The sequence below is a fragment of the Oncorhynchus mykiss genome, chromosome 6, assembly GCF_013265735.2.
Source record: "Oncorhynchus mykiss isolate Arlee chromosome 6, USDA_OmykA_1.1, whole genome shotgun sequence".
Classification (NCBI taxonomy): domain Eukaryota; kingdom Metazoa; phylum Chordata; class Actinopteri; order Salmoniformes; family Salmonidae; genus Oncorhynchus; species Oncorhynchus mykiss.
The window spans coordinates 88,467,081-88,493,901 of record NC_048570.1 but is presented as its reverse complement, the minus strand read 5'-3'; the positions used below and the strand labels follow the sequence as shown (position 1 = coordinate 88,493,901).

The 26,821-nt window shown below is 47.7% G+C and overlaps 1 protein-coding gene across 9 annotated transcripts in view; it reads left to right on the top strand.

The window, feature by feature from the left end:
- The window catches only part of LOC110517398 (transducin-like enhancer protein 3-B), a 45,819-nt gene extending 37,374 nt beyond the window's left edge, over window positions 1-8,445 (top strand). For all 9 annotated transcript variants that reach the window (XM_036981409.1, XM_036981418.1, XM_036981416.1 and 6 more), the window contains 7 exons: window positions 1,279-1,352; window positions 1,483-1,732; window positions 4,492-4,739; window positions 4,905-5,052; window positions 7,159-7,309; window positions 7,590-7,666; window positions 8,105-8,445. In XM_036981409.1, coding sequence (XP_036837304.1) covers window positions 1,279-1,352; window positions 1,483-1,732; window positions 4,492-4,739; window positions 4,905-5,052; window positions 7,159-7,309; window positions 7,590-7,666; window positions 8,105-8,212 — 1,056 coding nt within the window. In that variant the 3' untranslated portion in view covers window positions 8,213-8,445. The remainder of the gene's footprint in view (window positions 1-1,278; window positions 1,353-1,482; window positions 1,733-4,491; window positions 4,740-4,904; window positions 5,053-7,158; window positions 7,310-7,589; window positions 7,667-8,104) is intronic.
- The last annotated feature ends 18,376 nt before the right edge of the window (window positions 8,446-26,821 follow it).

Below are 26,821 nucleotides of genomic sequence, written 5' to 3'. Positions count from 1 at the left end.
AATACAACACAGGCTACAGTCACTAATACAATACAGTCACACAGGCTACAGTTACTAATACAACACAGGATACAGTTACTAATACAACACAGGCTACAGTTACTAATACAACCAAGGAAGAGGAAATAAAAGGTGTTCACTCAAACACACACACATGCAAACGTACATCAGACTCACGTCTCACTATATATTACATGTCTCAGCAGCTCCACCGTTGAGTTAGCCAACACGGCTGTCGGCTAGAAGACTTATGCTAATATGACTAGCAGCCAATTTACAATGAATTTCCTATTTCAATAGTTCACTTTTTCAATATTTCTTTAGAAATACATAAAAAATAATTTCTCTCCTCTCTGTGTAAATTGTTAGCTAACTCCAAGGTTTCTATTGCCTAACTCCACTGCTTTGATGTCTGGTGCTACAAGGGAGGGGAATAACAACTCTGTCAAAACACTTCTCTGTGTGTGTGAATCTCCCAGGCTCTCATTAGCATTAGTAAGCTCCCCTTTCACACCGTTACCACAAACCTGGGCGAAGGAATGTAGAATACACAGCACCGTATGAAATGATAGTAAGAATTCCCCTTGTGTCCCACATACTCATAACTGATTCAATACGGACTGCACGTCTCTACTAGTACTACTGAACTAGGTCAGGCTTCGGCCCCTGGTATCGTTTAATTAAGCAATAAGAGCCAAGAGGGTGTGGTATGTGGCCAATATACCACGGCTTAGGGCTGTTCTTATGAACGACGCAACGAGGAGTGCCTGGACACAGCCCTTAGCCGCGGTATATTGGCCATATATCACAAACCCCCAAGGTGCCTTATTGCTATTAGAAACTGGTTACCAACGTAATTAGAGCAGTAAAAACATGTGTTGTCATAACCGTTGTATACGGTCTGAACCACCTAGTTTATAAACGTAAACCAGGCCTGGAAAAATACCTTTAAAGCTTTAAAACAGCAACAAAAATCTCTGCCCAATGCAACATGTATAGTATTGCAAACAATGTAACTTAAAACTGCAAAACTCTCTCTCTGCCAACAAGATGGTTGTGAACTGTTTTGGGTGGCATTGGGTTGTGAGCTGGGGGTTTTGCCACATAGGACATTTGTGTGATCGGACCTTCTGAAATGGTACTAAAGTGCCCCTGTCTTATTTGACACTACAGAGGCAGTGATGCTAAGTTTCCTGTTTGAACATTTATTCTAGTTGGCTGCATGGATAGGCTTTCCACTGTTTGACATGTTAACATGCTAACGGTCTGTTTTCCCAGGTGGGGTTTGACCCTCACTCCCACATGAGACCAGGCCTGCAAGCCAGTCTCACATCCATCTCTGGAGGGAAACCGTAAGTCTCCAAACCCACTCTTTGTTTAAACTGTTTATCACGAGAGCCTGAAAGTCACAGGTCAAGTCCAACATTTTTGGTTCCAGGTTTCATTTAGTCTCAAAACAACTGCCCTTTCCCCCCACGGTAGTGCCTACTCCTTTCATGTGAGCGCCGACGGCCAGATGCAGCCGGTGCCCTTTCCCCCGGACGCTCTCATAGGCCCGGGCATCCCACGCCACGCTCGCCAGATCAACACGCTGAGCCACGGCGAGGTGGTGTGCGCCGTCACCATCAGCAACCCCACGCGCCACGTCTACACCGGTGGCAAGGGCTGCGTTAAGATCTGGGACATCAGCCAGCCGGGCAGCAAGAGTCCCGTGTCCCAACTGGACTGCCTGGTAAGGAGCCGTTAGCGTTTGGACACACCTACTCATTCAAGGGTTTTTTGGTTACTACATGATTCCATATGTGTTATTTCATAATGTTGATGTCTTCACTATTATTCTACAATGTAGAAAATAGTGAAAATAAAGAACCCCTGTAATGAGTAGGTGTGTCCAGACTTTAGACTGGTGCTGTTTCAACTGGATGACTGTCACTGTGGATAAAGCCATCTGCTGAATGATCATATCATTGTTATAATGGTGTAAGGCATAACAACAGACAATGTGGGACGAAGGCTATAACTTAGGTTGGCTGGGCTGTATGCTAGCTAACAGGATAGCCAAGCTGAACAAGCTAGCCTTGTATCTGAGATGATACTGTGACGGTTATCATTAGACATGGACTGAGATATCAAGCCCACCGATGGGCACAGAGGATGCTCTTCATAGGGCTGATGTATGACCAGGGATTTTCTCTGTGCTTGAATTAGACCCGTTTCCTGTCCTGCTAAGCATTCAAAATGTTTCGTACTTTTGGGTGTCATGGAAAATGTATGGAGTAGAAAGTACATTATTTTCATTGGGGATATAGTGGAGTAGAAGTTGTAAAGAATATAAATAGTAAAGTACAGATGCCCCCAGACAACTTAAGTAGTACTTCAAAGTATGTTTTACTTAAGTACTTTACACCTCTGCCTTCAGCCCTCTGAACCCCGCTGCCTTCAGCCCTCTGAACCCCGCTGCCTTCAGCCCTCTGAACCCCGCTGCCTTCAGCCCTCTGAACCCCGCTGCCTTCAGCCCTCTGAACCCCGCTGCCTTCAGCCCTCTGAACCCCGCTGCCTTCAGCCCTCTGAACCCCGCTGCCTTCAGCCCTCTGAACCCCGCTGCCTTCAGCCCTCTGAACCCCGCTGCCTTCAGCCCCCTGAACCCCACTACCACCCCCTGAACCCCACTACCACCCCCTGAACCCCACTACCACCCCCTGAACCCCACTACCACCCTCTGAACCAGCCCTCTGAACCCCACATCCACCCTCTCCCTCCATCTGCTCTTGTGAATGTAATAATTCAAGGCACAGCGTCTTGTTCGTCGGCCCTGTGTGTGACGTTTTTGAAAAAGACCTAAAGTAATGATCTTCTGATCGTCCTGCCCCGGTTTGCCATTACCCACCCCATTAGTCATTCTCCCATCCTCCCCATTCATCAGTTTGATACTGTCTCCTGGCCACTTTGGAGAGGGGGAAGGAGCAGAGGGAGAGTGCTGGCTTTGTGACCAGGTCTTATATAGTCATCAGCAAGCTGTTTAATTCATCTGAGAGCCCCGGCCCTCTATTGATCTGTCATTCACATCACCCGCCTCATGGACCCAGTCCAGCTAACACTCTTCTGCCCTTGTTAAAGCTGAAAATGAGTCTCGCTCCACACACCACAGCCGAGGGAAGCCATACTCAAACACACTCTGATGCTTTTCTCCTCACACCTGCTTCCAAAGGCACATCTGAGCTGTCTTTGTTGCAGGTGCATTTTAACAGTTGAATAAGATGAGAAAAAGAAGAAACCTGCACACGGCTCTCGAATTGGGTCGCGGCTCTCGAATTGGGTCGCGGCTCTCGAATTGGGTCGCGGCTCTCGCTGGGGTCGCGGCTCTCGCTGGGGTCGCGGCTCTCGCTGGGGCTACGGCCACGGCTCTCGCTACGGCTGCGGCTCTCGCCACGGCTCTCGCTAGGGTCGCGGCAACGGCTCTCGCTACGGCCGCGGCTCTCTCTCGCTAGGGTCACGGCTCTCTCTCGCTAGGGTCACGGCTCTCTCTCGCTAGGGTCACTTCTCTCGCTAGGGCCATGGCTCTCTCTCGCTAGGGCCACGGCTCTCTCTCGCTAGGGCCACGGCTCTCTCTCGCTAGGGTCACTTCTCTCGCTACGGCCGCGGCTCTCTCTCGCTAGGGTCACGGCTCTCTCTCGCTAGGGTCACTTCTCTCGCTAGGGCCATGGCTCTCTCTCGCTAGGGCCACGGCTCTCTCTCGCTAGGGCCACGGCTCTCTCTCGCTAGGGCCACGGCTCTCTCTCGCTAGGGTCACGGCTCTCTCTCGCTAGGGCCACGGCTCTCTCTCGCTAGGGTCACTTCTCTCGCTAGGGCCACGGCTCTCTCTCGCTAGGGCCACGGCTCTCTCTCGCTAGGGCCACGGCTCTCTCTCGCTAGGGCCACGGCTCTCTCTCGCTAGGGCCACGGCTCTCTCTCGCTAGGGCCACGGCTCTCTCTCGCTAGGGCCACGGCTCTCTCTCGCTAGGGCCACGGCTCTCTCTCGCTAGGGCCACGGCTCTCTCTCGCTAGGGCCACGGCTCTCTCTCGCTAGGGCCACGGCTCTCTCTCGCTAGGGCCACGGCTCTCTCTCGCTAGGGCCGCGGCTCTCGCTCGCTAGGGCCACGGCTCTCGCTAGGGTCGCGGCTCTCTTAAGCTTTATGTATTGATCTCAAGGCCTTCGTCAGAGCTTTTGTGATGTTCACAACCAGCATCCCTATGGTGATACTGCTCCACCCACATCCGTTCAATTCATCCAATGGGGTTGGAGTCTCCACACCTGCTTTTAAATCAAATCACATTTTATTGGTCTCATACAATATTTCTCAGATGTTATTGCGGGTGTAGTGAAATGGCTGTGTTCCTAGCTCCAACAGTATAGCAATATTTAGCAATACATTTGTGTGTCTCACGATACCTGCTATTATCACCATAACTGTCTGAAGCCCAAATGTTAACTGTGTCCCTCTCTGTCTCCAGAACAGGGACAACTACATCCGCTCCTGTAAGCTCCTCCCTGATGGCCGCACCCTGATTGTGGGCGGTGAGGCCAGCACGCTGACCATCTGGGACCTGGCCTCTCCGACGCCACGTATCAAGGCGGAGCTCACCTCCTCGGCCCCCGCCTGCTACGCACTGGCCATCTCCCCCGACGCCAAAGTCTGCTTCTCCTGCTGCAGTGACGGGAACATCGCCGTCTGGGACCTGCACAACCAGACCCTGGTCAGGTGAGTGATCATCTGAAGAGAGTAGAGGACTGGTTGGGGCTGGGAGGGATGTTCTACCACCCATGTGATTTTAGCAGTAATGATTGGAGGGGGATTACATTGAAATGTCCACAGCGTGAGTGGAATCACTTGGCTAAGTTCCACTGTGTTTGTTGGGTGTTGTAGGCAGTTCCAGGGCCACACGGACGGCGCCAGCTGTATCGACATCTCCCACGATGGGACCAAGCTGTGGACCGGAGGTCTGGACAACACCGTCCGCTCATGGGACCTGAGGGAGGGTCGCCAGCTCCAGCAGCATGACTTCACCTCCCAGGTACGCTCGTATTTATGCTTATACGCATACACACACACACACACACACACAGGGGATGCAACGGTACAGTGGGCCCACGGTTCGGTTCGGTTTGGGGATATTTACATATTCACCCTTTAAACCCTTTAACTATTTTATTTAGCCTGAAACGTTCCATTCAGAAACATGTCAACATGACTGACTGCCTGGTTTCTGTCTCTACTGTATGACAGCAAGGGGAGAATACAATGAAACGGGCTTCTTAGCTTTGACAAGCTGTAGGTGCTTTGCCAATGTGGGGCCCAGACCCATCAGCTTCACGGATGGCGTTCACTATGTTTTGTGCGTTATCTGTAGTGGCTGGGATTGTGATATTTGGTCTCTCTAGCGTCCACTCAGTCACAGCATTCATTAATTCTAGGGCTAAGTGTGCGCTTGTATGACTCTCATACAGGGGCCGAGTTTGCAACACATAGATCTCCCAGACCAGTGCATAGTGAACCGTCAGTGAGGTAGCTTCCAGTACATAGTGAACCGTCAGTGAGGTAGCTTCCAGTACATAGTGAACCGTCAGTGAGGTAGCTTCCAGTACATAGTGAACCGTCAGTGAGGTAGCTTCCAATACATAGTGAACCGTCAGTGAGGTAGCTTCCAGTACATGGTGAACCGTCAGTGAGGTAGCTTCCAGTACATAGTGAACCGTCAGTGAGGTAGCTTCCAGTACATAGTGAACCGTCAGTGAGGTAGCTTCCAGTACATAGTGAACCGTCAGTGAGGTAGCTTCCAGTACATAGTGAACCGTCAGTGAGGTAGCTTCCAGTACATGGTGAACCGTCAGTGAGGTAGCTTCCAGTACATAGTGAACCGTCAGTGAGGTAGCTTCCAGTACATAGTGAACCGTCAGTGAGGTAGCTTCCAGTACATAGTGAACCATCAGTGAGGTAGCTTCCAGTACATAGTGAACCGTCAGTGAGGTAGCTTCCAGTACATAGTGAACCGTCTGTGAGGTAGCTTCCAGTACATAGTGAACCGTCAGTGAGGTAGCTTCCAGTACATAGTGAACCGTCAGTGAGGTAGCTTCCAGTACATAGTGAACCGTCAGTGAGGTAGCTTCCAGTACATAGTGAACCGTCAGTGAGGTAGCTTTGAGTTGCTCTGGAGGTCCAACTATCAGTGGAGAGAGCTAGATAGGGTGTCTGTGTCAATTCCTTTTAAATGTCTCTCTGTGATGTTTCATAGAGTTTGGGAATTACTTTGCTGCTGAAATGTGTGCGGGAGGGGACATTGTAACGCGGTTCAATTGTTTTATAATCAGGTGACGAAATCCCGAGTCAGTAACCACCGAATAGGCCTGCAAATCTTTGGCTATGATTAATACTCCCACTGCTTTCGTTATTTCTCTCAATGAGAGATTATTGTGTTTTGGCTAACGAGTGGACTCTCCTTGCTCCTGCTGCAAGGGATGCGGCTGAGTGATTGCCACGCAAATGACACATCGTGTTAGAAGTGTTTCCACTGGAGTAGCCGACAGGGGCAGAGCAATGCTTGCAGACTGTACTTTGTTTGTTTACGGTCTACCCTCGTCATTGTATTGAACGCTGAATCCAGAATGTTCCCCCACAGCGGATTTGAAAGACGCCGGTGTCTCTTCAAATGTGCGTCTCTCTGTCTCCCCATTGTCACGTTGGAGCTGAGAGAGTATTTGTTTTTAGTTTCCTCTCTCTTCATGGGGCCCCTTTAGGGAGGTTTCCTACTGAGATGTCAGTGCAAATCGTCCATTGGTTGTTTAAGGGGGAGGGGGGTTGCTGTCACTGCGGTTGCCACATTTTGAGACATAGCTGTTGAGTGAAGTTTTGTCGGCCATCAGTAGCCCCTTAACGGCCACAAGCTGCGTGTCTGGTTCTGCGGATCTGAATGTACCACGTGCCTGTAGTCTGCAGCGCAATGAGCACGCGTTGGAAATGACCGGAAAATGACAGGCGTATCGTAATTCCGCCGTTCACGTGTGCATATTGAACCGTAGGGGGCGTACCGAACGGTTCGACAACATACAGTGTACCGTTGCATCCCACACACGCACACACTCTATTTTGCCCTAGTTCACCCCCACCTCCCGTCTCCTCCCAGATCTTCTCTCTAGGCTACTGCCCCACAGGGGAGTGGCTGGCAGTGGGCATGGAGAGCAGCAATGTGGAGGTTCTCCATCACACCAAGCCGGACAAGTACCAGCTCCACTTGCATGAGAGCTGCGTCCTCTCGCTGAAGTTCGCCTACTGTGGTAAGAAACATGTCCAGGGTGCTAGAAGTCATTTATAACCTGTATTTATGTAGTTCACGTGTAGAAACCTTTTTTCTCAAGGAATTGAACCACATTGTTTAGTTGGTATTTCCACTGTACCAACAAGTAATACCAACTGCCCCACATCCGTTGTATTGGGTTAGCTACTAAATCTTAAACCATGTGGATTTTGGTGCTTGGAGAGTCGTGTGCAGGCCTGTCCTGCTTGGTGAGGACAACCTGGACTCTGAGCTCATGTATTTATGTCCTGTGTTTGAAGGTAAATGGTTTGTGAGCACGGGGAAGGACAACCTCTTGAATGCCTGGAGGACTCCGTACGGTGCCAGCATATTCCAGGTACTCCAATCAATAACACACACACTCTCAAACACGCATAGATGCTCACAGTCCTGGGACATGACCAGCAGCATGGAAACCCCAGCTACCACTGTCAGTTGTAATCTGGAAATCAGAAGCAAACTAATCAAATCAAATTTGTCACATACACATGGTTTGCAGATGTTAATGCGAGTGTAGCGAAATGCTTGTGCTTCTAGTTCCGACAATGCAGTAATAACAACGAGTAATCTAACCTAACAATTCCAAAACTACTAAGTGTAAAGGGATAAAGAATATGTACATAAAGATATATGAATGAGTGATGGTACAGAGCGGCATAGGCAAGATGCAGTAGATGGTATCGAGTACAGTATATACATATGAGATGAGTAATGTAGGGTATGTAAACAAAGTGGCATAGTTTTAATAGTGTTTTTTTACCCTTTACATCAACAGTCAAAGGAGTCCTCTTCCGTCCTGAGCTGCGACATCTCTGCAGACGACAAGTACATTGTGACAGGCTCCGGAGACAAGAAGGCCACAGTGTACGAGGTGATCTACTAGGAACACCAGTTTGACCCCTCCTAGTGGCCTGACGAGGGGAGCTGCTAGACCCTCCTCCTCCTCTTACTTCACTCACCACATCCCCTAACCTCAAAGACCACCAGGGATTGGACTACAGACCATGTCGGCCGATACCGCTCCGGGATTGGTGCTCAGAAGGCACCATGAACTGCGCTTGGCAGTTGGCCTGGCTATGATTGGCTATCGGTGCAGACTGTAACCCAATGGGCACTGAAGATTAAATTAGTAAATTGTCTTGCTGTTTTTTGATCTGTTCCTGGGCCTGTTTTTGGAGGGTTTATTTTTGAAGGTGATGAATGTTTCTGTAATGTGACTGGATGAAGCAGTGCTTTGTCTTTACAACAGTTGCTCCCTGGATGTCTTGTGAAAATTGTACATAATGGAGTAATAAAGACATTTTATATATATATATTCTAAATATATATATCTATTTTCATGTCCTGGTGTACTTGTGACGTTTTTGCTTTCGGCCTCTCCCTTCTGCTTGATATCCAAGGGAGAACAGAAAGTAGAATAAGCATTTTGTTTTTAAGGATTTTTTGTTGTTGAGGGTGTTGAAGCACGTTCTCCAGGCTGACCTTTTTCCAAATCAAATGGAAATGTCTCTCCAAAAACTAAATGGTCAACCAGAACACGTTTGTGGAGATTCAAATGTGAGTTTTGGGATGGTGCCCTTTTTTTTGGGAGCTACGAAAATGTCTGGGAAGTGGAGCCTGCCGGCTCAGGCAGAGCCACGGAACTCCGTGGAATACCACAGGACCCCCGCTTGGACCGGCCTATCAGAGGAGACTGGGGGATCGGCGAGAGGAGGAGAACAATGTAAATTAAAACCATATTAAAGAAACTAACTGTACTACTTTCTCTGTGCCCTTTTATGACCCGTCTCTTACGTCTTGGATGGTGTTTTGGGTGGTCTGGTTGGTGTTGAGCAATGGACTTCAATTCTACTGGATTATTACTAGTACGGGCTGACGGACTGGGCTTATCGGCCGCGTCCCCAGTTCATATGGCTGGCCGGACACAACCTGAACATTGAGTCTGGACCTAAATCTGATGTAGAACAACCCACAGGGTCATCTAGATGGGGGGTTAAGGAGAACATGCTTCTATGGAATCCATTGATTTGATCCTCTATCCTCATTTATCAGTACATCATCATAACCGGACTTGGATTCCAGTCGATATACAGTGCCTGTTAAGTGCTAGGGTTGGCTATTACGATCTTTCAAAATGTAAAACAGAAGTTAGCATTGTGACCAGCATCTACATAATGTTCAGTACCGAGTAGGATGAAGGTGCCTCTAGACACGGATCTGTTTGGTACCCAAATGGTGCTGAGGGTAAGATGCTCTGTGTCTAAGGGGAATATCTTCCTCCACCGTTCAGCTGTTGGGGTGAACACTCAAATTGTTCACTGCGCCCCCAATACCCTCCTTTCCTTCAGTCATAACGAGGGGTGAAATGTGAGCGTCTCCAATTCACAACCAAAGTATGTAGCAAAACTGTGTCAGCACTGAACATAATGTACAGTTGATGATCATCCAATAAACAGTTTGTTTTTGTAGAAAGACTTCCCAGTTCATTTCAATGCAACATATTGTTGAGGAAGCGCGCAGTCGTTGTAGCAAAGAGCGTTTTCAGTACTTCTACGAGAGCCGTGGGTGTCTGTGTCTGCCCTGACATTAACTTCCTCTTAATAGGTTTGAAAGTAGATACGTTTGAGTGTAGCGTCTAAACCACTGGAGTCTTCCACTTATACCCCACACTTGATGTGATACTTAAACACTTTTAACTGTTTCATAATGAATACCTAACCTCAAACATATGCCTGGTGATTCCTTCTAGTTAACTGGATGCTGTATATGAGGTGTGTGTGTGTGAGCCTGTTGAATAGCAGTGGAGTCAGTAGGCTGCTGTCCAGGCTTGTCGTTGTGGTCGCAGGCTGTTCAACAGACTAATGCTGGGAGAGGAGACGCATTGCTGAGGATCTGGGTGTGTTGCCAAACCACCCGTGTGACTTAAGAGTGTCACACACTGCTGCCTCAGCGCCTCGCTGAAACCACAGGCACGACACACACACACACACACACACACACACGCCCAGTCACAGTAGCTGCCACAGACTTACTACTGGATTATGGGGTCTGTGCATAGGGCTGGACCTGATGAAACTAGTCTACTCAAGATGGCAGTGTGTCAAGCCAATGTTTTCAGTTGTCTGTTAGTTGAGACCCTCCAGTTGTTTAATGGTTTCTTCCGAATTTCGTGGAAGAGAGCGAAGACGAGACTACAGGACTATCCACACCTGATCAGCTGCAGTGGAGTATGGATACGTTATGTTCTTAAATCATGTAGTTATTGGGTCCTAAAGCCCCTCCCTCTCTCCTGGATAGGAAACAACATGTAGTTATTGGGTACTAAAGCCCCTCCCTCTCTCTCTCTCCTGGATAGGAAACAACATGTAGTTATTGGGTCCTAAATCCTCTCTCTCTCTCTCCTGGATAGGAAACAACATGTATTTATTGGGTACTAAAGCCCTCCCTCTCTCTCTCTCTGAGATAGTAAACAACATGTAGTTATTGGGTCCTAAAGCCCTCCCTCTCTCTCTCCTGGATAGGAAACAACATGTAGTTATTGGGTACTAAAGCCCCTCCCTCTCTCTCTCTCTGAGATAGTAAACAACATGTAGTTATTGGGTCCTAAAGCCCTCCCTCTCTCTCTCCTGGATAGGAAACAACATGTATTTATTGGGTACTAAAGCCCCTCCCTCTCTCTCTCTCCTGGATAGGAAACAACATGTAGTTATTGGGTCCTAAATCCTCTCTCTCTCTCTCCTGGATAGGAAACAACATGTAGTTATTGGGTCCTAAATCCTCTCTCTCCTGTCCTGGATAGGAAACAACATGTAGTTATTGGGTACTAAAGCCCCTCCCTCTCTCTCTCTTGGATAGGAAACAACATGTAGTTATTGGGTCCTAAAGCCCTCCCTCTCTCTCCTGGATAGGAAACAACATGTAGTTATTGGGTACTAAAGCCCCTCCCTCTCTCTCTCCTGGATAGGAAACAACATGTATTTATTGGGTCCTAAAGCCCCTCCCTCTCTCCTGGATAGGAAACAACATGTAGTTATTGGGTCCTAAAGCCCTCCCTCTCTCTCCTGGATAGGAAACAACATGTATTTATTGGGTACTAAAGCCCTCCCTCTCTCTCTCCTGGATAGGAAACAACATGTAGTTATTGGGTTCTAAAGCCCTCCCTCTCTCTCTCCTGGATAGGAAACAACATGTAGTTATTGGGTACTAAAGCCCCTCCCTCTCTCTCTCCTGGATAGGAAACAACATGTAGTTATTGGGTACTAAAGCCCCTCCCTCTCTCCTGGATAGGAAACAACATGTAGTTATTGGGTACTAAAGCCCCTCCCTCTCTCTCTCCTGGATAGGAAACAACATGTAGTTATTGGGTACTAAAGCCCCTCCCTCTCTCTCTCCTGGATAGGAAACAACATGTAGTTATTGGGTACTAAAGCCCCTCCCTCTCTCCTGGATAGGAAACAACATGTAGTTATTGGGTACTAAAGCCCCTCCCTCTCTCTCTCCTGGATAGGAAACAACATGTATTTATTGGGTACTAAAGCCCCTCCCTCTCTCTCTCCTGGATAGGAAACAACATGTATTTATTGGGTACTAAAGCCCCTCCCTCTCTCTCTCTCCTGGATAGGAAACAACATGCAGTTATTGGGTCCTAAAGCCCTCCCTCTCTCTCCTGGATAGGAAACAACATGTAGTTATTGGGTCCTAAAGCCCTCCCTCTCTCTCTCCTGGATAGGAAACAACATGTAGTTATTGGGTTCTAAAGCCCTCCCTCCCTCTCTCTCTCTGAGATAGTAAACAACATGTAGTTATTGGGTCCTAAAGCCTCTCTCTCTCTCTTCTCTCTGAGATTGGAAACAACATGTAGTTATTGGGTTCTAAAGCCCTCCCTCCCTCTCTCTCCTGGATAGGAAACAACATGTAGTTATTGGATCCTAAAGCCCTCTCTCTCCTGGATAGGAAACAACATGTAGTTATTGGGTTCTAAAGCCCTCCCTCTCTCTCCTGGATAGGAAACAACATGTAGTTATTGGGTCCTAAAGCCCTCCCTCTCTCTCTCTGAGATAGTAAACAACATGTAGTTATTGGGTCCTAAAGCCCTCCCTCTCTCTCTCCTGGATAGGAAACAACATGTAGTTATTGGGTCCTAAAGCCCTCCCTCCCTCTCTCCTGGATAGGAAACAACATGTAGTTATTGGGTCCTAAAGTCTCTCTCTCTCTTCTCTCTGAGATAGTAAACAACATGTAGTTATTGGGTCCTAAAGCCCCTCCCTCTCTCTCTCTCCTGGATAGGAAACAACATGTAGTTATTGGGTCCTAAAGCCCTCCCTCCCTCTCTCCTGGATAGGAAACAACATGTAGTTATTGGGTCCTAAAGCCTCTCTCTCTCTCTTCTCTCTGAGATTGGAAACAACATGTAGTTATTGGGTCCTAAAGCCCCTCTCTCTCTCTCCTGGATAGGAAACAACATGTAGTTATTGGGTCCTAAAGTCTCTCTCTCTCTTCTCTCTGAGATAGTAAACAACATGTAGTTATTGGATCCTAAAGCCTCTCTCTTGCTCTAGTGTCAATGGTTCCCCCTCTTTCTCTGCTTCCACCACAAGTGGCCACAGTACTAATTTGCACTTGAGCGGGGGTTCTGGCTGTCAGGTCGTGATACTGGTGTGTGTGATGGTGACTATAGCGGGACAAAGAGCGATTCTATTCCAAGCAACTGTGTGTGTGTGTAAATATGGGCCCGTGCGTTAACGGTATACGGTGTGTGTAAATATGGGCCCATGCGTTAACGATATACGGTGTGTGTAAATATGGCCCAGTGCGTTAACGGTATACGGTGTGTGTAAATATGGGCCCGTGCATTAACGGTATACAGTGTGTGTACTGTGTACGTACATGTCCTCCTCCATCATAGGAGGGACAGTGACCAGGTCAGAGGAGGGACAGTGACCAGGTCAGAGGAGGGACAGTGACCAGGTCATAGGAGGGACAGTGACCAGGTCAGAGGAGGGACAGTGACCAGGTCAGAGGAGGGACAGTGACCAGGTCAGAGGAGGGACAGTGACCAGGTCATAGGAGGGACAGTGACCAGGTCAGAGGAGGGACAGTGACCAGGTCAGAGGAGGGACAGTGACCAGGTCATAGGAGGGACAGTGACCAGGTCATAGGAGGGACAGTGACCAGGTCAGAGGAGGGACAGTGACCAGGTCAGAGGAGGGACAGTGACCAGGTCAGAGGAGGGACAGTGACCAGGTCAGAGGAGGGACAGTGACCAGGTCAGAGGAGGGACAGTGACCAGGTCATAGGAGGGACAGTGACCAGGTCAGAGGAGGGACAGTGGCCAGGTCAGAGGAGGGACAGTGACCAGGTCAGAGGAGGGACAGTGACCAGGTCAGAGGAGGGACAGTGACCAGGTCAGAGGAGGGACAGTGACCAGGTCATAGGAGGGACAGTGACCAGTTCAGAGGAGGGACAGTGACCAGGTCATAGGAGGGACAGTGACCAGGTCAGAGGAGGGACAGTGACCAGGTCAGAGGGACAGTGACCAGGTCATAGGAGGGACAGTGACCAGGTCATAGGAGGGACAGTGACCAGGTCATAGGAGGGACAGTGACCAGGTCATAGGAGGGACAGTGACCAGGTCAGAGGAGGGACAGTGACCAGGTCAGAGGGACAGTGACCAGGTCATAGGAGGGACAGTGACCAGGTCAGAGGAGGGACAGTGACCAGGTCAGAGGAGGGACAGTGACCAGGTCATAGGAGGGACAGTGACCAGGTCAGAGGAGGGACAGTGACCAGGTCAGAGGAGGGACAGTGACCAGGTCAGAGGAGGGACAACAGGACCTTTTACTTTGCGTCATTGGTGACATGTTAAACTAGTGCTGCTTCTCTTTGTCTCCATTGAATGCAGCATTAAGTGAGCAGTATGTGTGGAGAGAAGAGTTCCAGGCTGCATTGAGCTCTGATGACTCACTTGGGAGCCGTAGAAGGAAACTGAAGCAAATGAGCCAGTCTCACCTCTTTAGGAATGATTGGGCTTTTCCCATTGCTTCATGTGTTGCTGCTACACCTCTGTCTGAGCTGCAGTTGGAACGTGTTCGCATGGTCCTAGAAAATCCCATTGTTCTGCACTTAATGCTAATGGTTAATTTGGGGTTAGTACTGGAACTGGTCCTAGAAAATCCCATTGTTCTGCACTTAATGCTAATGGCTAACTTGGGGTTAGTACTGGAACTGGTCCTAGAAAATCCCATTGTTCTGCACTTAATGCTAATGGTTAACTTGGGGTTAGTACTGGAACTGGCAGTTACTTCAAATCCTTGATATCCAGAAAATGTGAGGAATTTGTCATTTTGGGAGTAAAGTGACACTTGTCTTCAGCAGCTGATTCCCATTATAAGAATATCCTGGGGAGATCTGCAAACTCACTGCAGGGCATCTGGTTCTCATTGTTAGAATATCCTGGGGAGAGCTGCAAACTCACTGCAGGGCATCTGGTTCTCATTGTTATATCCTGGGGAGAGCTGCAAACTCACTGCAGGACGTCTGGTTCTCATTGTTATATCCTGGGGAGAGCTGCAAACTCACTGCAGGACGTCTGGTTCCCATTGTTATGTCCTGGGGAGAGCTGCAAAGTCACTGCAGGGCGTCTGGCTCTCATTGTTAGAATATCCTGGGGAGAACTGCAAACTCACTGCAGGACGTCTGGTTCTCATTGTTATATCCTGGGGAGAGCTGCAAACTCACTGCAGGGCGTCTGGTTCCCATTGTTAGAATGTCCTGGGGAGAGACTCACTGCAGGTCGTCTGGTTCCCAGTGTTATGTCCTGGGGAGAGCTGCAAACTCACTGCAGGGTATCTGGTTCCAATTGTTATATCCTGGGGAGAGCTACAAACTCACTGCAGGACGTCTGGTTCTCATTGTTATATCCTGGGGAGAGCTGCAAACTCACTGCAGGGTATCTGGTTCCCATTGTTAGAATGTCCTGGGGAGAGCTGCAAACTCACTGCAGGGTATCTGGTTCCAATTGTTATATCCTGGGGAGATCTGCAAACTCACTGCAGGGCGTCTGGTTCTCATTCCTGCAAGAGGAAGGCATTGATGCTATGGACGGGCCCGCCCGTTCCCCAGACCTGAATCCAATTGAGCACATCTGGGACATCATGTCTCGCTCTATCCACCAACGCCACGTTGCACCACAGACTGTCCAGGAGTTGGCGGATGCTTTAGTCCAGGTCTGGGAGGAGATCCCTCAGGAGACCATCCGCCACCTCATCAGGAGCATGCCCAGGCGTTGTAGGGAGGTCATACAGGCACGTGGAGGCCACACACACTACTGAGCCTCATTTTGACTTGTTTTAACCTGTTAGAGCTCTAGGGGCGCTATTTCATTTTTGGATAAAAAACGTTCCCGTTTTAAGCGCGATATTTTGTCACGAAAAGATGCTCGACTATGCATATTCTTGACAGTTTTGGAAAGAAAACACTCTGAAGTTTCAGAATCTGCAAAGATTTTGTCTGTAAGTGCCCCAGAACTCATTCTACAGGCGAAACCAAGATGATGCATCACCCAGGAATTAGCAGAATTTCTGAAGCTCTGTTTTCCATTCTCTCCTTATATGGCTGTGATTGCGCAACGAATGAGCCTACACTTTCTGTCGTTCGCCCAAGGTCTTAGCAGCATTGTGACGTATTTGTAGGCATATCATTGGAAGATTGACCATAAGAGACTACATTTTCCAAGTGTCCGCCTGGTGTCCTGCGTCGAATTCGGTGCGCAATTGCCAGCTGCTTCTACTTTACCATTTGATTCAGGGGAGAAAGCATGTGTCCAAGAACGATGTATCAATGAAGAGATATGTGAAAAACACCTTGATGATTGATTCTAAACAACGTTTGCCATGTTTTCAGTCGATATTATGGAGTTAATTTGGAAAAAAGTTCGCGTTTTGAGGACTGAATTTTCGGATTTGTTTTGGTAGCCAAATGTGATGTATAAAACGGAGCTATTTCTAATACACAAGGAATCTTTTTGGAAAAACTGAGCATCTGCTATCTAACTGAGAGTATCCTCATTGAAAACATCAGAAGTTCTTCAAAGGTAAATTATTTTATTTGAAGGCTTTTATGTTTTTGTTAATGTTGCGTGCTGGATGCTAACGCTAATGCTAACGCTAAATGCTAACGCGAAATGCTAACGCTAGCTAGCTACTTTTACACAAATGATTGCTTTCCTATGGTTGAGAAGCATATTTTGAAAATCTGAGATGACAGTGTTGTTTACAAAAGGCTAAGCTTGAGAGATGGCATATTTATTTCATTTGCGATTTTCATAAATAGTTAACGTTGTGTTATGCTAATGAGCTTGCTGATAGATTTACACAATCCTGGATACAGGGGTTTTTTCATAGCTAAACGTGACGCAGAAAACGGAGCGATTTGTCCTAAACAAATAATCTTTCAGGAAAAACTGAACATTTGCTATCTGAGAGTCTCCTCATTGAAAACATCTGAAGTTCTTCGAAGGTAAATGATTTTATTTGAATGCTTTTCTGTTTTTTTGTGTAAATGTTGCCAGCTGAATGCTAATGCTAAATGCTACGTTAGCCATCAATACTGTTACACAAATGCTTGTTTTGCAATGGTTGAGAAGCATATTTTGAAAATCTGAGATGACAGTGTTGTTAACAAAAGGCTAAGCTTGAGAGCTAGCATATTTATTTCATTTCATTTGCGATTTTCATGAATAGTTAACGTTGCGTTATGGTAATGAGCTTGAGTCTGTATTCACGATCCCGGATCCGGGATGGGGAGATCAGAAAGGTTTTAAGGACATTACATCAAAGTTGGATCAGCCTGTAGTGTGGTTTTCCACTTTAATTTTGAGTGTGACTCCAAATCCAGACCTCCATGGGTTGATAAATATGTCAATTGATAATTTTTTGTGTGATTTTGTTGTCAGCACATTCAAATATGTAAAGAAAAAAGTATATAATAAGAATATTTCATTCATTCAGATCTAGGATGTGTTATTTTAGTGTTCCCTTAATGTTTTAGATATCTACCTCCATCTCTTTTTAAATCTTTCCTGTAAACAGTATTCTCACTTAATTGTATATATCTTATTCTTCCTATTCATTATTTTTTTTAATCATTTATTGGTTGCTGGGATTTGAATTTGCAAGAAAGGCATTTCACTGTAACACACACCCACTCCCACTCTCTCCTCAGCAGTACTATCCCTCTCAAACTCTCTCTTCCCCTTTGTACCGCTGAAGTAGGCAGCTCTTGAGTACCCAGGCTGAGTTGCTGAGTTCAGTGTGTGTATGCTTGCGTACGTTTGTTTCCTTTTAAGTGTGTGTGTGGGGTGTGTGGGTTGTGTGTGTGTGTGTGTGGGGTGTGTGTGTGTGTGTGTGGGGTGTGTGTGTGGGTGTGTGTGGGGTGTGTGTGTGTGTGTGTGTGGGGGGGGGTGGGGGGGGGGTGGGTGTGTGTGTGTGTCTGAGAGAAAGGCTCTGTATTCCTCACTTTATTAATATAGTAGTCTGGGAGAATAGCTGCAGATTAAAGGAAGACGGTGGAGGGCTGTTCTCCTTCAGCACGGCCAGGGTGGGTTCTGGGAGGTCATCTGTTCTCCTTCAGCACGGCCACGGTGGGTTCTGGGAGGTCATCTGTTCTCCTTCAGCACGGCCACGGTGGGTTCTGGGAGGTCATCTGTTCTCCTTCAGCACGGCCACGGTGGGTTCTGGGAGGTCATCTGTTCTCCTTCAGCACGGCCACGGTGGGTTCTGAGAGGTCATCTGTTCTCCTTCAGCACGGCCAGGGTGGGTTCTGGGAGGTCATCTGTTCTCCTTCAGCACGGCCACGGTGGGTTCTGAGAGGTCATCTGTTCTCCTTCAGCACGGCCATGGTGGGTTCTGGGAGGTCATCTGTTCTCCTTCAGCACGGACAGGGTGGGTTCTGGGAGGTCATCTGTTCTCCTTCAGCACGGCCAGGGTGGGTTCTGGGAGGTCATCGGTTCTCCTTCAGCACGGCCACGGTGGGTTCTGGGAGGTCATCTGTTCTCCTTCAGCACGGCCACGGTGGGTTCTGAGAGGTCATCTGTTCTCCTTCAGCACGGCCATGGTGGGTTCTGAGAGGTCATCTGTTCTCCTTCAGCACGGCCATGGTGGGTTCTGGGAGGTCATCTGTTCTCCTTCAGCACGGCCACGGTGGGTTCTGAGAGGTCATCTGTTCTCCTTCAGCACGGCCACGGTGGGTTCTGAGAGGTCATCTGTTCTCCTTCAGCACGGCCACGGTGGGTTCTGAGAGGTCATCTTTGTGAGAGTGAGTTTCTGATAGCTTCCTCTAACTCTGACCCTTGACTAGAGTGCTTTCATCACAGGGCCATCGGACACACGGACACAAGTGGCCACTTCAGAGCCGGGTCCCAAATTAGAGAGGGGGACTGGGAGAGAAGAGTGGAGAGGAAGGGTGATGAAATGGTGAGTCAGTCTCTTGTTCCCTTGCCATCTTTTCTCTCTCATGCTCTCACATTCCCCCTCTCACCGCTCTCTCTCTGATGACCAATGAGCTCACTCACGCACACACAGACAGAAAGAGGGAGAGGGGCAGTGAAAATAGAGAAAGAGAGAGAACATAGTGTGTCCTGGGTGGTCCTTGTGTAAGGCGATTGGGGCAGTAGGAATAATGCAGTGTTATGGATTAGAGTTTCTCTGCCTGCTTCTATGCCCAGCCGGTCCAGACCAGTCTCTCTCTCCTCCACAGTGGAGACATTATTACCCTGATCAAACACTGTCATCACAAAGCATGGAGGAGGGGGGGGGGGGTCACAGCATAGCCTGCCAGCTAACACTAATACCACCTGACTGCCAATGCAACCCTGCTTAACATATTTGGAGTGGGGGAATACAGGGTGCTGTGGGGGGTTGAGAGTTGGTGGGAGTGGGCATTGAAGAGAGAGGGAGGTAGGAGGGATAGAAGGTTCTTTGAGAGTCTGGACTTTTTCTGTGGTGAGCTTCACCCAATAGTGAGGCACCCTTACTTCTTATCCATGGAATGCTGAGGATGGTGTGTGTGTGTGTTGGGGGGGACGATGTTAGTCATTTCACAATATAGGACTGGTTCTGTGTTGGGATTCCACTAAGTGATTCAACTGCATAGTCATCCCACACTGGTGTCATAGAAGTTCACAGGAATGCAAACACTGCTTTCCTCAGTCAGAGCAGAGGTGTGTGTGTGTATGTTTGTGTGTGAGTGCGTGCGTGTGTTCGTGCGTGTGTGTGTGTATCTCAGTGATTTTTTTTTTTAATGGGAGGAGAACTGATATAGGTTGGTTTATCTGATCTGAGATATCATCACCAGTGTATCAGGATCACTGAGGCTGTCTTATTGTCCACATCCATTAACCTGATCCAACCAAGGCTTATCATCCATTAACCTGATCCAACCAAGGCTTATCATCCATTAACCTGATCCAACCAAGGCTTATCATCCATTAACCTGATCCAACCAAGGCTTATCATCCATTAACCTGATCCAACCAAGGCTTATCATCCATAAACCTGATCCAACCAAGTCTTATCATCCATTAACCTGATTCAACCAAGGCTTATCATCCATTAACCTGATCCAACCAAGGCTTATTGTCCACATCCATTAACCTGATCCAACCAAGGCTTATCATCCATTAACCTGATCCAACCAAGGCTTATCATCCATTAACCTGATCCAACCAAGGCTTATTGTCCACATCCATTAACCTGACCCAACCAAGGCTTATTATCCTCATCCATTAACCTGATCCAACCAAGGCTTATTATCCACATCCATTAACCTGATCCAACCAAGGCTTATCATCCATTAACCTGATCCAACCAAGGCTTATTGTCCACATCATAAACCTGATCCAACCAAGGCTTATCATCCATTAACCTGATCCAACCAAGGCTTATCATCCATTAACCTGATCCAACCAAGGCTTATTGTCCACATCCATTAACCTGATCCAACCAAGGCTTATCATCCATTAACCTGATCCAACCAAGGCTTATCATCCATTAACCTGATCCAACCAAGGCTTATTGTCCACATCCATTAACCTGATCCAACCAAGGCTTATCATCCATTAACCTGATCCAACCAAGGCTTATTATCCACATCCATTAACCTGATCCAACCAAGGCTTATCATCCATTAACTTGATCCAACCAAGGCTTATCATCCATTAACCTGATCCAACCAAGGCTTATCATCCATTAACCTGATCCAACCAAGGCTTATTATCCACATCCATTAACCTGATCCAACCAAGGCTTATCATCCATTAACCTGATCCAACCAAGGCTTATCATCCATAAACCTGATCCAACCAAGGCTTATCATCCATAAACCTGATCCAACCAAGTCTTATTGTCCTCATCCATTAACCTGATCCAACCAAGGCTTATCATCCATTAACCTGATCCAACCAAGGCTTATTGTCCACATCCATTAACCTGATCCATCCAAGGCTTATCATCCATTAACCTGATCCAACCAAGGCTTATCATCCATTAACCTGATCCAACCAAGGCTTATTGTCCTCATCCATTAACCTGATCCAACCAAGGCTTATCATCCATTAACCTGATCCAACCAAGGCTTGATTAGATTTAGAACAGTTTTTTAACACCCAACATTTCTCAACTGATCTGTGACACTTTATTTGAACTGTACATCACAACAGTGTCACAAATCATTTACGGTAAGTAGCTAGATTTACAAAAGGGGATGTTGAAGTCACCAGAGGTTTAGTGGTTTAGTGGTTACAGTGCCTGTGAGAAGGCTTTCATTGCAGAAGCAGTGTGTGTTGTAACATTCGCTATGCATCGGTGCACCAAGACAAGTAATGACACATAGAGGAACAGCTAGATGATGACTCACTTCCTGGGACAGTCAGTGTGGAGACAGCCTGTGGCAGAGATCACCGTCTCTTTCCAACAGAGCGAGAGAGAGTGTGTGTGTGTGTCACTGTCTGTCTGTGGGCACAGCTTGTTAGCAGCCACAAATGGAAGAAGAACGCTCATACAGACAGACGCATCCAGACACACACAGACACACGCACGCACACACAGACACACACACACACACACGCACACACACACATGCATCGACACACACATACATACACACGCACACTCACACACAACCTGCAACAGCCCTCTCAATGACCTCGGTGTGTCCGTGTGTGTCTGGATGCGTGTGTGGGGTCTGTCTGTGTGTGTGTGGGGTCTGGATGTGTGTGTGTGGGGGGGGGGGGGGGGGGTCTGGATGTGTGTGTGTGTGTGTGTGTGTGTGTGTGTGTGTGTGTGTGCTTATATGTAGGACTGTTCTGCCACTCATAGAAACCAGGCAATTAGCCAAGTAAGCATTGAGCACAGCAAGCTAATGGTGGACAGCTGCAGTGTCAACAACAAGTAAATAATGATGTCCTTCAGGAAGAAACAAACGAATCAGGATTTGAATTGGATTTAATTAGCCTCATTGACAAAACCCAATGAAGCATATTATATAGCATTCATCTAATATTATTGCTAAATGTTTTCTTCATAAAGATTTAAAATGCTGGACTACCAGCATTCAACCCATTTTATTCATCAAAATGATTGTCAGATAATTGTAAACAGTCAGTGACTAAGGAGCTTTATCTGTCCGATGCTGACTGCTTATAAAGATCTGACGTTCATTTACTCTCTGACCGAGAGAGACGGCGTCCGACTGCCTACATCCAGAAGAATTGTTAATAACAAACAGGATTGTTGACGTTACCGTTTTCTTACCATAAACATCTCTCATCTCCACAAGTCTCTCATCCTTCCATTTAAGAAACCAAAAAAGCCAATCCTCTCGCTCCGAGGTTGACGTAACTGTACGTTCTCGCCGCAGCCGGAGGAGGTACTCGCCGCTGCCGGATCGGAGGAGGTACTCGATGCAGGCCTACTTGTCGAAGCAATCAGTTAACTCAGGAGGTGAATAGGGGTTTAATGAGTTCAGCAAAGCGAATAATTGGTACAAATAAGTCATTAAGGACGTTAGAAGGGCTGAGATTGAATGTGAAGGAGCGCTAATTTAACATGATTATGAACTTTTCTCTTTCCTACTCCATCAAATTGAGCTGCAATGAGGAAGCCCTTATTGGTAATTAGGACCAGCGGGTAATGGTAGCGTGTTTGGCAAGGTTCTGAGTGTCGCAGGGTTTCACTGTAGATTGGATAATGATTCAACGAATAGATTGTCAGATGTGTGTGTGTATATGCTTACAAACATATGTACAGTGGCTTGTGAAAGTATTCACCCCCCTTGGTATTTTTCCTACTTTGTTGCCTTACAACCTGGAATTACAATGGATTTTTTGGGGGGGTTGTATCATTTAATTTACACAACATGCCCACCGTGGGCATGCAAAATATTGTTTATTGTGAATCAAACAAGAATTAAGACAAAAAAACAGAAAACTTAGTTTTTACTATTCCAATTATGTTGGTAACCAGTTCATAATAGCAATAAGGCACCTTGGGAGTTTGTGGTAAATGGGAAGTATACCACGGCTAAGGGCAGTATACCACGGCTAAGGGCTGTATACCACGGCTAAGGGCAGTATACCACGGCTAAGGGCAGTATACCACGGCTAAGGGCAGTATACCACGGCTAAGGGCAGTATACCACGGCTAAGGGCAGTATACCACGGCTAAGGGCAGTATACCACGGCTAAGGGCTGTATACCACGGCTAAGGGCAGTATACCACGGCTAAGGGCAGTATACCACGGCTAAGGGCTGTATACCACGGCTAAGGGCTGTATACCACGGCTAAGGGCAGTATACCACGGCTAAGGGCAGTATACCACGCCTAAGGGCAGTATACCACGGCTAAGGGCAGTATACCACGGCTAAGGGCAGTATACCACGGCTAAGGGCAGTATACCACGGCTAAGGGCAGTATACCACGGCTACGGGCAGTATACCACGGCTAAGGGCTGTATACCACGGCTAAGGGCTGTATACCACGGCTAAGGGCAGTATACCACGGCTAAGGGCAGTATACCACGGCTAAGGGCAGTATACCACGGCTAAGGGCTGTATACCACGGCTAAGGGCTGTATACCACGGCTAAGGGCTGTATACCACGGCTAAGGGCTGTATACCACGGCTAAGGGCTGTATACCACGGCTAAGGGCTGTATACCACGGCTAAGGGCTGTATACCACGGCTAAGGGCAGTATACCACGGCTAAGGGCAGTATACCACGGCTAAGGGCAGTATACCACGGCTAAGGGCAGTATCCAGGCACTCCGCGTTGCGTTGTGCGTAAGAGCAGCCCTTAGCCGTGGTATATTGGCCGTGTACCACACCCCCTCACGTCTGATTGGTTAATAAAGCCTCTCTTACTCTATGCTATATATACATGTCATACAGTACATAAACTGTCACATTTCTATATGAACGTTTTTTTTTAAAACAGCCGCCAGTATAATTGTGTGTGTGAGTGAGTGAGAGAGGAGGGGGAAGGGAACAGATGGGGCACACTGCTGTTTTGAAGCTCCTCTTGATGACATCACATCAAGCTTCTGTGGCTTGATAGGAAGCGCCCTGGTCTCCTCCTGTCCCCTCCCTCCCTCCCCCTTGTCTCTTTCTCTGATAATATCTTGAAGGAATCAGAACAGCAGCGAGGGTGTGTGTGTGTGTGTGTTGACAGGGGAGCTGGGCTCTTTAGTGTGTTTGCTTGCCCTTTGTTTGTGATCGTTGATATGTCACCGCTGGAACCCCCCCCCCCCCCCCCCCCCCCCCCTTAAAACACACACTCATCATCACAGTAAACAGAACACTCCCCCTGTGAGCTCAACTTGCCCCCGCGATGGGTGCTCTTTGCTCAGGAGCAGATGGCGTTGTGTGTGTGTGTGTTGTGTGTGTGTGTCTTGGAGTGGAAAGCCAATTCCCAACGTCTCTCCTTCCACCCCCAGCTCTTGTGTTTGCTACCTCCCACGTCTTACACAGCCACTGATTACTAAGAGTAAACAGACGAGACATCAACCTAGAAGCCCCATCCTACCACCCAGTCTTCAGACTGAATACTAACAAGTACCTCTCACATCTCAGATAATTGTGTTGTTCTTTTTTTTTTCTGGTCTTACGGTGCTGCATGGATGCTAATGATTCCCGTGTTCAAGTACAGAGACACGTTGTTGATTGAGTTGTCATACTCTGGATGCTAACAAAACACTGACTAAGACTAGAGTAGAGAAGTTCATGTAGCTGTGGAACTGTAGGTTGTGGTGTTTTGGCCGTGCTCGTTTTCTGAAGACTAACTAGCTGTTTGTCTGTATGTTTCGTATCGCGGTGATATTGATATAGTTTATACTATAGATTATTTACACAAAGATGATAACCCCTAATGCTTTGTTGACTCCATGTCACATTAAAGGAACTGATCGTAAATAACTGATATTTATATCACATCATTCAAATCTTGAGAGGTTGAATAACATTTACCCTGGGGAGAGAGAGACAAAGAGGGAGGGATGGAGGGAGAGGGGAGGAGAGGAGAAACGGAGGCTGGTGGAGCGAAGAGGAAGGATCTCTTTGTGTATAAACAGCTCATTTGTTTCTAGGGTCGTGGTGGTAAAAGCGAGGTGCCACTGTTAATGTGACAGGCAAATCGGCGTGACTACATTTTGGACACCTCAATAGCGTATGCAAAGAGGCAACCAGGAAACGGTAGAAAAAAAACAAGAATTTAGAAGCCTTGAGGCCACTGGCTGACAAGTAACTTCAGAGTTAGTTTACTCTGGTGTTCTGATGTGGGCTACTACAGTGTTTTGGACTGGTACATTCTAGATAATGAACTGGACGACAAGTAATGTCATCTCTCTCGTGAGACAATGTCATCTTAGATATATTTTAGCAGATGCTGTTGCATCAAGGTACATGGGGTTACATTTCATTGTGTTTACTTGATAGCTTACCTACACAAATAGCTAGCTAGAACACAGTGTTAATAAGATACATTCATTAAAAAGATTAAAAACAATAGAAATAAGTTATACAGTAGGCATCTACTGAGGGAGCTAAGAGCTGTGTTGTCCAGTAGACATCTACTGAGGGAGCTAAGAGCTGTGTTGTCCAGTAGGCCTCTACTGAGGGAGCTAAGAGCTGTGTTGTCCAGTAGGCCTCTACTGAGGGAGCTAAGAGCTGTGTTGTCCAGTAGACATCTACTGAGGGAGCTAAGAGCTGTGTTGTCCAGTAGGCCTCTACTGAGGGAGCTAAGAGCTGTGTTGTCCAGTAGGCCTCTACTGAGGGAGCTAAGAGCTGTGTTGTCCAGTAGGCCTCTACTGAGGGAGCTAAGAGCTGTGTTGTCCAGTAGACATCTACTGAGGGAGCTAAGAGCTGTGTTGTCCAGTAGGCCTCTACTGAGAGAGCTAAGAGCTGTGTTGTCCAGTAGGCCTCTACTGAGGGAGCTAAGAGCTGTGTTGTCCAGTAGACATCTACTGAGGGAGCTAAGAGCTGTGTTGTCCAGTAGGCCTCTACTGAGAGAGCTAAGAGCTGTGTTGTCCAGTAGGCCTCTACTGAGGGAGCTAAGAGCTGTGTTGTCCAGTAGGCCTCTACTGAGGGAGCTAAGAGCTGTGTTGTCCAGTAGGCCTCTACTGAGGGAGCTAAGAGCTGTGTTGTCCAGTAGGCATCTACTGAGGGAGCTAAGAGCTGTGTTGTCCAGTAGGCCTCTACTGAGGGAGCTAAGAGCTGTGTTGTCCAGTAGACATCTACTGAGGGAGCTAAGAGCTGTGTTGTCCAGTAGACATCTACTGAGGGAGCTAAGAGCTGTGTTGTCCAGTAGACCTCTACTGAGGGAGCTAAGAGCTGTGTTGTCCAGTAGACATCTACTGAGGGAGCTAAGAGCTGTGTTGTCCAGTAGGCCTCTACTGAGGGAGCTAAGAGCTGTGTTGTCCAGTAGACCTCTACTGAGGGAGCTAAGAGCTGTGTTGTCCAGTAGGCCTCTACTGAGGGAGCTAAGAGCTGTGTTGTCCAGTAGACATCTACTGAGGGAGCTAAGAGCTGTGTTGTCCAGTAGACATCTACTGAGGGAGCTAAGAGCTGTGTTGTCCAGTAGACATCTACTGAGGGAGCTAAGAGCTGTGTTGTCCAGTAGACATCTACTGAGGGAGCTAAGAGCTGTGTTGTCCAGTAGGCCTCTACTGAGGGAGCTAAGAGCTGTGTTGTCCAGTAGGCCTCTACTGAGGGAGCTAAGAGCTGTGTTGTCCAGTAGACATCTACTGAGGGAGCTAAGAGCTGTGTTGTCCAGTAGACCTCTACTGAGGGAGCTAAGAGCTGTGTTGTCCAGTAGGCCTCTACTGAGGGAGCTAAGAGCTGTGTTGTCCAGTAGGCCTCTACTGAGGGAGCTAAGAGCTGTGTTGTCCAGTAGACATCTACTGAGGGAGCTAAGAGCTGTGTTGTCCAGTAGACATCTACTGAGGG